General features: G+C 40.0%; 1 protein-coding gene across 6 annotated transcripts in view; it reads right to left on the bottom strand.

Moving 5' to 3' along the window:
* cblb (Cbl proto-oncogene B, E3 ubiquitin protein ligase) overlaps positions 1-13093 on the bottom strand; it is a 181341-nt gene that overhangs the window by 159762 nt on the left and 8486 nt on the right. For all 6 annotated transcript variants that reach the window (XM_026181708.1, XM_026181707.1, XM_026181705.1 and 3 more), the window contains exon 4: positions 7587-7733. In XM_026181708.1, coding sequence (XP_026037493.1) covers positions 7587-7733 — 147 coding nt within the window. The remainder of the gene's footprint in view (positions 1-7586; positions 7734-13093) is intronic.

Below are 13093 nucleotides of genomic sequence, written 5' to 3'. Positions count from 1 at the left end.
TGTAAAGTATCTCTAAAATTAGAAACATCCTGTCATAGAGATGAAAAACTAGTTTTTGCATTTATTACTTCTCGGCTGGACTAGGCTTGTCCTAAAAACTCCCTGAAAAGCTGTCCATTGATCCAACATGCTGCAGCGAAAGAGAGAGCATTCCCTTCATTGGCTCCCTGTTAGATTCAGAATTTAATTTAAAATCCTTCTCCTCACATACAATGCATTGAATAACCAGGACTGATTTTATCTTCAAGACCTTATAGTACTGCCAGAGATTTCTTTCTGATAAAAGGCAGTATTTCCTCCCCACTGTCGTCAAGTGCTTGCTCATAGAGGGACGTTTAATTGTGGGGGGCTTTCTCTCTCTATTACTTCGGGGTCTCTACCTTAGATTATAAAGCCCTGTAACAGAACTCTCGTGATTTAGTGTTAATACATACATAATTGCTATTGTATACATAATACAATATACACCAAATCACAAGGGGGTGGCTGTAGCTCAGGAGGTAGAGCAGGTACCCTACTGATCGGAAGGTTGGTGGTTCGATCCCTGGCTCCTCCAGGCTGCATGTCAAGTATCCTTGGGCAAGATACTAACCCCAAGTTACTTTCTGATGCATCTGTCAGCGTATGAATGTGTGACTGTAGTTAGAAAGCACTATGTATAAAGAAAGTGCTTGCGAGATTGGGTGAATATGGCATGTTATATACAGTGCTTTGAGTACTCCGGGAGAGTAGAAAAGCGCTATATAAGAATCAGCCCCTTTACCATATACAGTGGGGCAAAAAAGTATTTAGTCAGCCACCGATTGTGCAAGTTCCCCCACTTAAAATGATGACAGAGGTCAGTAATTTGCACCAGAGGTACACTTCAACTGTGAGAGACAGAATGTGAAAATAAAATCCATGAATTCACATGGTAGGATTTGTAAAGAATTTATTCGTAAATTAGGTTGGAAAATAAGTATTTGGTCACCTCAAACAAGGAAAATCTCTGGCTCTCACAGACCTGTAACGTCTTCTGTAAGAAGCGTTTCTGTCCCCCACTCGTTACCTGTATGAATGGCACCTGTTTGAACTCATCATCTGTATAAAAGACACCTGTCCACAGCCTCAAACAGTCAGACTCCAAACTCCGCCATGGCCAAGACCAAAGAGCTTTCGAAGGACACCAGGAAAAGTATTGTAGACCTGCACCAGACTGGGAAGAGTGAATCTACAATAGGCAAGCAGCTTGGTGTGAAAAAACAACTGTGGGAGCAATCATCAGAAAATGGAAGACATACAAGACCACTGATAATCTCCCTCGATCTGGGGCTCCACGCAAGATCTCATCCCGTGGGGTCAAAATGATCATGAGAACGGTGAGCAAAGATCCCAGAACCACACGGGGGGACCTGGTGAATGACCTGCAGAGAGCTGGGACCAAAGTAACAAAGGTCACCATCAGTAACACACCACAACGGCAGGGAATCAAATCCCGCAGTGCCAGACGTGTTCCGCTGCTGAAGCCAGTGCATGTCCAGGCCCGTCTGAAGTTTGCCAGAGAGCACATGGATGATACAGCAGAGGATTGGGAGAATGTCATGTGGTCAGATGAAACCAAAGTAGAACTTTTTGGTATAAACTCAACTCGTCGTGTTTGGAGGAAGAAGAATACTGAGTTGCATCCCAAGAACACCATACCTACTGTGAAGCATGGAGGTGGAAACATCATGCTATGGGGCTGTTTTTCTGCCAAGGGGACAGGACGACTGATCCGTGTTAAGGACAGAATGAATGGGGCCATGTATCGTGAGATTTTGAGCCAAAACCTCCTTCCATCAGTGAGAACTTTGAAGATGAAACGAGGCTGGGTCTTCCAACATAACAATGATCCAAAACACACCGCCCGGGCAACAAAGGAGTGGCTCCGTAAGAAGCATTTGAAAGTCCTGGAGTGGCCTACCCAGTCTCCAGACCTCAACCCCATAGAAAATCTGTGGCGGGAGTTGAAAGTCCATGTTGCTCGGCGACAGCCCCAAAACATCACTGCTCTCGAGAAGATCTGCATGGAGGAATGGGCCAAAATACCAGCTACTGTGTGTGCAAACCTGGTAAAGACCTATAGTAAACGTTTGACCTCTGTTATTGCCAACAAAGGTTATGTTACAAAGTAGAGTTGTATTTTTGTTATTGACCAAATACTTATTTTCCACCCTGATTTACGAATAAATTCTTTACAAATCCTACCATGTGGATTCATGGATTTTTTTTTTCACATTCTGTCTCTCACAGTTGAAGTGTACCTCTGGTGCAAATTACTGACCTCTGTCATCATTTTAAGTGGGGGAACTTGCACAATCGGTGGCTGACTAAATACTTTTTTGCCCCACTGTATGTGAATTTAATTAATTCATAACATATCGTTTTAACATATTAAAACAAAATATATGATTCACAGTTTAAATTTCATTTTCTGAAAAATATCCAACAGTGTATCTGTGAAAATGTGAAGCTATTGCCTTAAACACTATCTTCTATTAGGGTAAAAAAAAAAAAACTGTGGATAAAAAAAATCCACACAAAACTGGCATTTCGGGCATTTTGAAAATTTACAGAATTTGGTGCCCAATGTTTAATGTATTTGTTTTTTTGTTTTTTAAGTCATCCTTTTTACATCGCATTTTTAAAATGACACAACTGTAACCGTAATTTGGACTGTACCATTAATCCCAGAGGAAGAGAAAAGTATTCACAGTGCTTTGCTTCCTCCACAATGTGTTATGTTACAGCCTTATTGTAAAATGTAAATGTAAATTCATTTTTCAACTCAAAATTCTACATACATTATCCAATAACAACAAAGTGGAAAAAGTTTGCTTAAAATTCAGAAGTGTAATTCTTGCATGACACCGAAAACTGAGCTCAGTTGCACCCTGACACACACCTGTCTATATAAGGTCCCTTTGATGACAGTGCAAGAAAGGTCAGAGGAGTTGTCTGTAGATTTTCAAGACAGGACTGTATCAAGTCACAGAACTTGGGGTGGGGGTATAGAAAAATGTCTGCAGCACTGAAGATCCCAATCAGCACAGTGACCGCCATCATCCATAATAGGAAGATTTTGAAACACCGGGACTGTTAGCTACTTGGCCAGTCTGAGCAAGTTGGGATAGAAGGAGTATCATTTCTGCAGCACTTCACCGATCAAGCCTGTATGGTAGAGCAGCCAGACGGAAATCATTCCTCATGACAGGTCTCTCTTAAACAAAGATTTAACTTTTTGGCCTGAATCCCGTGTGTCATGGAAAGCAGGCACTGCTCACCACCTGGCTAATACCATCCCTACAGTGAAGCATCGTGGTGCCAGCATCAGCAGCAGAACTGGGAGATTAGTCAGGGTTGAGGAAAAAATGACAGCAGCAATCTACAGAGACATCCTTGATGACGGCCTCCTTCAAAGTGCTCTGGCTTTTGAAATGTGGCAAAGGTTTATCTTCAACAGGATAATAACCCTAAGCACACAGCTGCCGGACACTGGCGCCACCGGGCCCTCTGACCACCACCATTTCATATACCTCCAACAGCTTCCTATCTGACACAGTTGGCTAATTTGGCTAATAGTGGCCATAGTGATGTTTTCTGCTTAAATTTATGAATGTTTATTTATAGTGAGCATCAGCATCAGCTTCCTTACAATATAAACAGTAAATTCATCTGAAAGACATTATGTGCAGTTAGCCTCAAGCCAAGTCCTGACATCTCAATCTTCTCTCAGGATGGGTAACAAGTGTGACCCTTTGACTGATTAAAGGGCTATACCTCAGCTTCGGTTTGCAAAAATCTAATAATCTAACAGATTATACTATACTTAGTTTCTAAGGTGGCTCTGAACACAGTGTAGGATGAGCAGAGATAATTCAACTACATTGAAAAAAACATATTGTCTTAGAGATAATTATGAGGTTTTACAGAATCAAAATAAAGCAGTGATAGTGCATCCAGTAGCAATTTATATCTCTCTACACAAGTGGATTTTTTTTAACATGACATTTTTCATAACAAACACTTTAATTCACTATTATACTGAATTACATATATTGTGTAATGTATTGAAATGATAGGAACAGGATCTTCTAATATTCTCAAAATTCCAAGAATATCACAAAATAAGTTTTGCATTTTTTATGCAAATAAAAAAAACATTTTTATGAGGAAGGTATATGAGCAAAACATATTCTTTTAAGACATTTGTAAAATCATGGAAAATACTAGCCAAAAATGTCCTCCTGATAAAACTGAAAAGAATTAGAAACTGCTTCACAAGGAAGTAACCATTACCCTACTGCAGACTTTTGTCAGTATGAATGGAAAATGGTTATGATCTGAAATTATATGCTTAATGAAAAATACTGCTAAATTACTCTTTCTCGTTTGGCTCTCGGCGAAGGCAGTTGCACTTTTCTTCTCTCCTCCTTCCCCTTATCTTCCCTGCTTAGCCTCTTGTGTCCTTGTCTTGTCTCATGTGTATTACTTTCCCTGGAACACTCTCTCACAGTCTGTTCTCTAAAACCTAAAAGAGAATTATGGATTTGATCAACTGGTCTCTGAATGCTACTGACACCCTTTTCTCAACGAGAAGTCTGGGCTTGGGAGAGCCCGAGTGCCCTGGAGGGACTTTCCCTGCCGGATACACGATGGACGGGTGGCAGAAATGGAGGATCGTGTGCCTGGCGGGACTGTCGATCGAGGACGCTGAAGATATCTACCTATTCGGAACCATGATAACAGGGTTCTTGCTGATCGGAGCTGGCTTGGCCCTGGCTTATCGGAGAATTAAGAAAGCGGAACCAGCTGTTTAAACCCCCCCAAGGCTGCCCGCTGGGATTGAAACGATGGGACGAGGCGCGACTTCTCAGAAAGAGCTCACTGAATGCAGCATGGTTAAGACCTTGGAGAAGCTTACAGCTGCCGTGAATACTCAGAATAACACCTCCGAGCGTATATTGGATTACATCAAGGGGAAGTTCCCTCAGAATAACACCTCTGAGCGAAAGTTGGATTACATCGTGGAGCAGCTCACTGCAGTCGTGAGTTCTCAGAATCGGCTCTCTGAGCACAAGAATGACAAGACCACGGAGTGCAAGTTTGACAACATCATGGAGAAGCTCGCGGCTCTCCAACGGGAGAGTGAGAGACCAGTATTGGAGTGTTAAAGAACAGCTTTAAAATTCTCATGAGTTATTCGCATAAAAGAAAAATCAACAACATCAACATGATAATGCGGATATCCCCTCGGCGCCAGCTGTGGGCTTAAGGCTGGAGCCGAACAAAAACTCCCTGATAACGACTGTGTTTTGACTGTTCCTTCCCATTATAAGGCCACCTGGGTTGGCTGGTAGACTGTTTACTTAGCCTGGTAGGGCGAAGGACACTGTCTCAGCTGAACTATGGACACGCACACACATACACTTACACTGATGAGCACTCACTCATCCCCCTTCCCCTTCCAATGCCTTCGATGCTTGTTGCCTCCTGGGAACACGAGGCGGGTCTGGGCCCGCGCTGGAGAGACGGTGCAGTGGCAGGATGGCTGCTGTGTTGCCTGGGATTACTCCTCATCCCCTACCCAACCCTGTTGCTGGTCACGTGCTCTGTAATGTTGTACTGTGGACATTTATGTGCTTTCTGTGCAGAGGAGTTTTTTTGTTTCCTGTTCTCATGCTGTCCTCCTATAGCCCAGCATGAGTAGAGGTCTCTTTTTTCCTCTTGCATTTTCCCATTGTAGTGTACATTTCAGTGTTTTTTTTCTGTAATGCAACCGTTCTCTGACTTGTATCCCCATGTGATGTCTGTGTTGTGTGTGTAAGGTCGGGGGGCGGGTTCATTCCACTGCAGGGCAACATGCCACTGCATGTGGCAAATAAAATTTGAACTTGAACTTGAACTTGAAATTTAGCACCAGTGTGGAATTTGACAAACTTTTAGCTAGCCAGCTCTAGAATAGGCTTGGTACATTTGTAGTGGTGTTTTACTACTTTTTACCATTACACGTTAAAAGTGATGGTGTTGATTAGAGCTGGGCGATATGAGATTTTTTCATATCACGATATGTTTTTTTTCATTTCAGGCGATAACGATATCTATCACGATATAAGCCAAATAACTATATTTGTAAGATTTAAATGTGCCGTTGCTCACAAGTAAAATGTGAAATAATCAGCAGCTTGTTTTTAAATATTTATTTCCCATAATAAGTTCAACAGGGTAGATGTACTTAAGGAACATGAGACTTTTTCAGATAAATAAAGGCAAATATTGCAAACTACACAAAAGGCAGCCGCTAAAGCGTTTAAGTTTCAAAATAGAACAAATGAAACAGACTAAATTGTCAATTCCACTTAGAAACAAAGTATTAATTCTAAAAATAAATCTTAGTTTGTTTTACAGAAGAACAGACAAAACTGACTAACTTTTGTCAATATCAAATAAACTGAGAACTAAAAGGAAATTCTCAATCTCTCCTTGTTGTATAGCTTAGCTTTTCAAACAGTTTTAACAGTTACTTTAGTCTGACAAAAGCCGAATGACGAATTAGCGCTTCCAGTCAGAGACTGAGGCTACGTCCACACGTACATGGGTATTTTTGAAAACGGAGATTTTCCGTTTTCGTTTTAAAAAATAATCCTGTCCGCACATAAAGGGAGAAATGAAGGAAAACGCTGCTATGAACATGCCAAAGCAGCAGGTGGCGCTAGATTCCTAACCGTGCAGAAATGTTGGCCAATCAGAAGTCTAGAAGCCTCGGTGGGAAAAAGTAAACAAAGCTGCGGCATAGAAGCAGAACCGAGTCGTATGTGTGGACAGACAGTAACTGTGTGTATGTGTAAGCATTTAAACACTGCAGAGAGTAGAATTAACAGTAACAGTATTGTAGAAATTCATTTCACCGAAACAATAACGTGGCGCAGTGTGACGCATGCACCAGTTTATTGTATTTCCAGACTTGCTTTCGGCACAATTTACAGTGCACGCTACTCTGTTTTTTGTCAGACTTGAAATAGCCGAAATACCTTCAAACTACGGAACTTCTATGGCTCTTCCGTTCGACAATCTCTCCGGCATTGGAACCATCATCTGTTTTCTCTTCGGTCACGCTCGGTTGATTTTTCTAGTCGGCACACTCATTTCCTCCATTACGCGCTGGCTCCATTACCCGCTGGCTGCTTCCCAAACAAACACACGTGCGGCTTGGCACTTGTGCTGTACGTAACAAGTGACGCGACGTGACACTGCGGCTGTGATTGGTTCGGCTCTGCGCTACTTTATTTGGATTGGCTGACCTTTTTTTTTTTTTTTTTTTTTTTTTTTTTTTTAAGAGGACAAGAGCGGCGAGGTCTATCGCGATAGCTTAATTTCTCTATCGAGTAAAAGTTATATCGCGATACATATCGTTATCGTTCTATCGCCCAGCTCTAGTGTTGATTATTTAATGGAATATGTCATTCCCAACTATTTGTGTGCATGTCCAATTTGGACAAGTGAATAACATACACATCTATCAAAAAACAAACAAACAACAACAAAAATAATACTGAGGTGACACTTACTTTTCACCAAAAAATCTCCTCCAGAAGTCAGCAGCATCAGCTTTGGTAATCCTGAACGTGTCTCCTTGGAATTGTCCTCCAGGGAAGATTGCCTTGATTTCTGCCAGCATATGACTGAAGATCAGAGACAGCTTGGTCAGGTTCCTCCTGCAGAGGCCAGAAAACAGGAAATAGTTCATGTAAAATTATAGCCTCACATGTTTGACAGACACCACATGGAAACTATTTGACCTGTACAAATATACTGTACATGTTCCTGACTTCTGATTTGTTGGTAATAGCTGGTCAAATCAGACATTTCGAACACTCTCTTAGACCAACATATGCTAGAACACAGTTTATAGATAATTTAATGTTGGATTTCCTTTAAAAAAGTTAACTATAATATGAACTACATGAGCACATTAGAAAACAAACTGGCTTAAATAACGACTACAGAAGGATCTCTGTGCTATATCACACAACATATCACATCTATCACACACTAGATAAAACTGAACTTAAAAAAAAAAACCAGACATATTATAACACTTAAGGATGTGTGGGCATAGGATGTGAGAACACATTTTTCTCAGGGTTAGGGTTAGGGTTAGGGATCTCATCATCTGATAATGATAAATGTGACAAATGCAGAGCCAGTGTCAAGTTTTATTTTGCACAGTTATTTATGCAGCCTAAAATCCAATAACATATTGCCACTTATTTTCTGAGTGTACAAAAAGGGTGATAATGTTAGTGCTTTGTAAAAGGAAAGTAAATTTGTTCTTATTCACAAAAACTAACCAGTATAGACAGGTACATTTCCTTCTTTTGAAAGCAAAACCCAGACAATCATAAATGTGACATAGAAAGATTCATCAGTCAAATAAACCACTGACTTGTTGATCCAGAAGACCCTCTATGGCATAGGTGTCAAACTCTGGCCCGCGGGCCAAATTTGGCCCGCAAAGCCATACCAAATTACTATTAGAGCTGGCCTACTGGTATTATACAGCTAATATATATATTGTTTAGTATTAAGCTTTGCTTGTTCCATATTCAGTTTTCCAGCAAAACCTATTTGAGTCCATAAGAAAAGATTCATTCTTATATCTGGAGGAAGATTTTTTTTTTTTAATAAATATTATTGTTAGCCCACGACTCCAGTTTTGAATTTTGGCCCACTGTGTATTTGAGTTTGACACCTCTGCTCTATGGAATGGATTCATGTCATTTGTTTTTGAATTACTGCATATGGACACTATCTACACATTGCAACAAGTTTTTTACACTTCCCAGGATGACTTAGAGCAAAGAAAACCTATGTGTGAGAAGCTGCTTCTTCAACAGAAAGATTGCACACTGTCACTTTGTTGCCTGCTACTATTACTTCCTATTAGACCCTGGTTAAAACCAACAGATGGCATAGCTATACTTTCAACTTTCAAATGGTCATAACCCCAAATGTCAATCAAAGAAAATCCTGTTTATTTGAACAATTATATTTGACGTTATATTCCATCTTTGCTATGAGGAAGGGCAAAAATGAAACTTCGTAACTTCCCAAACACTATCATAAGAGATTTAGCTTTACATGTGATTTTTTTCCCATCAGATGAGTTTTAATGTTGTTGTCTTGTACAATTCGCCATCACACACATATTATTTTATGATCAACAACTGATGACTATAATATGAACTGGTTGACAAAAATTGAAAATGGCAATGTCAAAATTTTATTTCAAACAAATAATCAAAGGACTTAAAAGAGTCACTAAAACAGTAGAACCCTAATTGATGTCTTACCAATAAAATGGGTCAGATGACAAACACATCATCTATTAACTGTAATGTAAACACAACATGCAAATATTAATTGGAATCCCCTTATAGAAATAGATAACCAGGATTTGTGTTGTGATTGCATTACTACTTTAAAGTGGACATAAAACACTACACATATTGGGGCTCTTTTTATCTAATTGCTATCATTTTAATTGATGCCCACTCATGGTAAATGATGGTAAACTGTTGTTATGTTATTCAGCCATGTTCAGAAACACTACAAATCCGTTATGCACAACGTGCATCACTCATACACTGCATCACACTTTTTGGATGTTAATTTGTCCTATTTAACCACAGTTTAGTGTTTTTCTTCATTGTCTGTTTGGAGTATAAAATGTAAGATTAACTTGATATCTGAGTGTCTCTTAGTCTCTCCTATATTAGCTAGTTAGTCTAGTTTTTTTTTTTTTTTTTTTTTTTTTGGGGGGGGGGGGGGGTTGCCTTGTTTAGTTGACTAAGAAATCAGTTGCCATGAACAGTTAAACGTCAATCAGAGCTGTAGTCAATTTGATAAATTATACAATAATTTTACAATTATTCATAATATTTTTCAACTTTTTCTTTATTTCTGATTTAATTTTGGAATGTTTGCCCATCTACTGTCTTTCTCCATTTCCTTGGAAATGGAATAAAGTATTTGAGTAATATTAGGTTAAAGTGGGAAAGGTGAGCATCAGTATTCTGTGGTAGCGTTCCACTTCAGTTGGTCTGCATGTGTATGAGCATGTGAGTGTGCTTGTGTGTATGCCTGCACTGAAAAAAAGTAATTTCATGCTTCTTTGGTTACCATTAGGCCTCTAATCAACCAAGGGCCAACCAAAATAACTTCTCATTGGGATGCAAAGGAAAAGACCACACATCCTTGTGGGCGAGGGCTCTGCTCTTAAGTACCCCCAAACAAACAGAAAAAGCAGCATGTATTCTGCGCTATATAATGTATGCATGGATACATGGATACATTTTTTGGATGTAAATTTTCTCCCTGCTTACAGCATCACCCCACTTTAATGCTCAGTGCAAAGTACAAGACAGATATATGGTCAGTCTCTCATGTGTCCTTGCCATGATCTGTGCTATCAGTCTGTAATCTGCCTCATCTGACAAGCTGCCCATGAAAGGCAGCCTAGGGCTAATTTATTCAGCGTGTCTAGGGTAGCATGGCCAGAAACTGCTGGCTAACTTATGTAATTTTTTGATTGTTCTGTTATAAGCAACACATAAATGAAATCATACTAAACAGCTTTTCAACATGTTAAATAAAAAGAACAATTTCAGATTCCCCATAAATAAAATAGAGCAAAGTCACAAATTTGCTTACACAGTTGCTATCACACTGCTGTGCTGACAAGTGCACTCCAGCTGCTCAACTGCTCACTATCTCAATTTCTATTGGCTTCCTGCCATCTCAACAATTTGTCTCCATCACAAACGGCTTCCTCTAACTCACTATGACATTGTAGACTTGCTTTAAATGTCAGGGTCACTATAACAGAAGTCTCTAAATAATAAATGAATTGTTCATTAAAAGTAATATGGTAAGGACCATACAGTTGTGCTGTATTCAATATTCAGTCTTGAGTATTTACTTTCATTCTGGATAAATGTATTACCATTTCTCCAACATCATGTACTGGTATTCAAAAGCTTCATTTGAATCATTTTTAGGCTCTTATGAATGATGATGAAAGCTATTATTATCAATTCATAAATGTAACATTTCCTATCATACTGGGAACAGTATTCTATTAAAAGGGTGATGTAAGAAAGATGTTTCTAGATTTATTAATAAAAAGCATTCTCTTTTCTGCAATTAAGGGTTATCTGTGGTTGATGATAACTATGATTATAAAGTCTGGATGTTAAAGGGTAGAGCGATCAACTGGAAAACGTGGTCTGGCATTGTAGGGCCAATGCTAGGTTTGACAGCACACTTTTGGGGAGAGATTTCCTCGACCATTTCCTTCACACTGTCCCCCAGTGATCCCCAGTCAGTACCAGTCACTACAGTGTTCCCTGGTTGCATATGTTCGGTAGTGACCCTCAGTCAATACCAGTCTCTACAGTATCCTCCGGTCACATCTGTTCGGTAGTGACCCTCAGTCAATACCAGTCACTATGGTGTCCCCCGGTCGCATCCGTTCGGCAGTGACCCCTAGTCAATACCAGTCACAAGAAAGCATTGCTATGGTTAAAAGCTTTGAAGATGCTGTAGTTTAAAGCTTGTCTGCCACAGCCCCTGTCTCTCATGTACCTCAGTGCTCATAGCTGAGTGTCCTGCAGAAGCTTGGAAAGAAAGCGTCTGGAGTTCTTTAAGTTTCCTCGAAGATGTTTCACCTCAAGGAAACTTAAAGAAGTCCACATGCTTTTCTTTCTAAGCTAAGACTACAATGAGCTGGATGACTGCGAACCTTCACAGACATATAACTCATGAAGTAGAACTGGATGCAGAACAGGAGGTAGAGCTAATTCACAATTTGAAGGTTGGTGGTTCAATCCCTGGTTTCCAAAGTATCCTTGTGCAAGTTGCTCAATTCACTGGAGTGTGAATGTATATGACTGTTAGGCCAGCATTTAGAAAAGTGCCTGTGTCAACGGGTGAATGAAGCACGGTGTATAAAGCACTTTGAGTGCTCCAGTAGAGTAGAAAGGCACCATTTAAAGGCTACATTTCCCATTTACAGCTGGGGGATGTGGACAAAAGAAATAAATGGGCCCTTTGGAACCAAATGACTCAATCCAAGCTTTGATCCAACAGTGGAGGGGCTGTTCTTTTTTCTTCATGTGTGTTTGAAGGGTGGGGGCATAATACTGCAGGTCAAAGCACATTGATATAAACCCTTAGTCAGAAGGCAGTGAGTAAACCTCTCAAAATAGCTTTCCAGTCCTTTGTATGTATGTACTCTCACAAACACACATACATTTATGCTGAGACTTATTCCTACCCAGGTTCTACTTTGTGGAAGCTTACTCAGGCTCAGACCTTCCATGGGAACATGTGACATCATCATTTCAAAGGACTGCTCACTATGACACATCAACAAGCGTAATAAAAATCCTTCTGCAGAAGTACATTCCAGATCAAGCCTATACATGTTAGTTGCAGAAATACAGTACTGTGCAAAAGGTTTTAGGCAGGTGTGAAAAAATTCAGTAAACAAAGAATGCTTTCAGGAATATATGATTGTTGTAATGTTTGTTTATTTTTATCAATTTACAAAATGCAAAGTGAGTGAACAAAAATTTAAATCAAATCAGTTATTTGGCGTTACTGCCTTTAGCCTTCAAATAAGCATTAGTTCTTATAGTACAATTGCACAAAGTCAGGGATTTTGTAGGCCAAACTCTGCTACCAAGTTGAGGTTGTGAAAGACAGTTTCATGTCATGGCAAGATTGAGCACAGCAACAAGGCACAAGGTAGTTATACTCTCCCAGACAAAGATTTCAAAGCAGACTGGGGTTTCAAGATGTGCTGTTCAAGCTCTTTTGAGGAGGCATAAAGAAACGGGCAATGTAAAGGATCATAGACACAAGTGGTCGGTCAAGGAAACTTACTGCAGCAGTGCTTATTACCCTTTGAAATCAGAAGATGTCCAGCAGTGCCATAAGCTCAGAACTGGCAGAAACCAGTGGGACATTCCATCTAATGTCTGGAGAAGTCTGGCCAGAAGTGGTCTTTATG

This window comes from Astatotilapia calliptera, chromosome 10 (genome assembly GCF_900246225.1).
Source record: "Astatotilapia calliptera chromosome 10, fAstCal1.2, whole genome shotgun sequence".
NCBI lineage: Eukaryota > Metazoa > Chordata > Actinopteri > Cichliformes > Cichlidae > Astatotilapia > Astatotilapia calliptera.
Note: the sequence above shows the minus strand (reverse complement) of the source record. Positions and strands in the feature narration are given on the sequence as shown.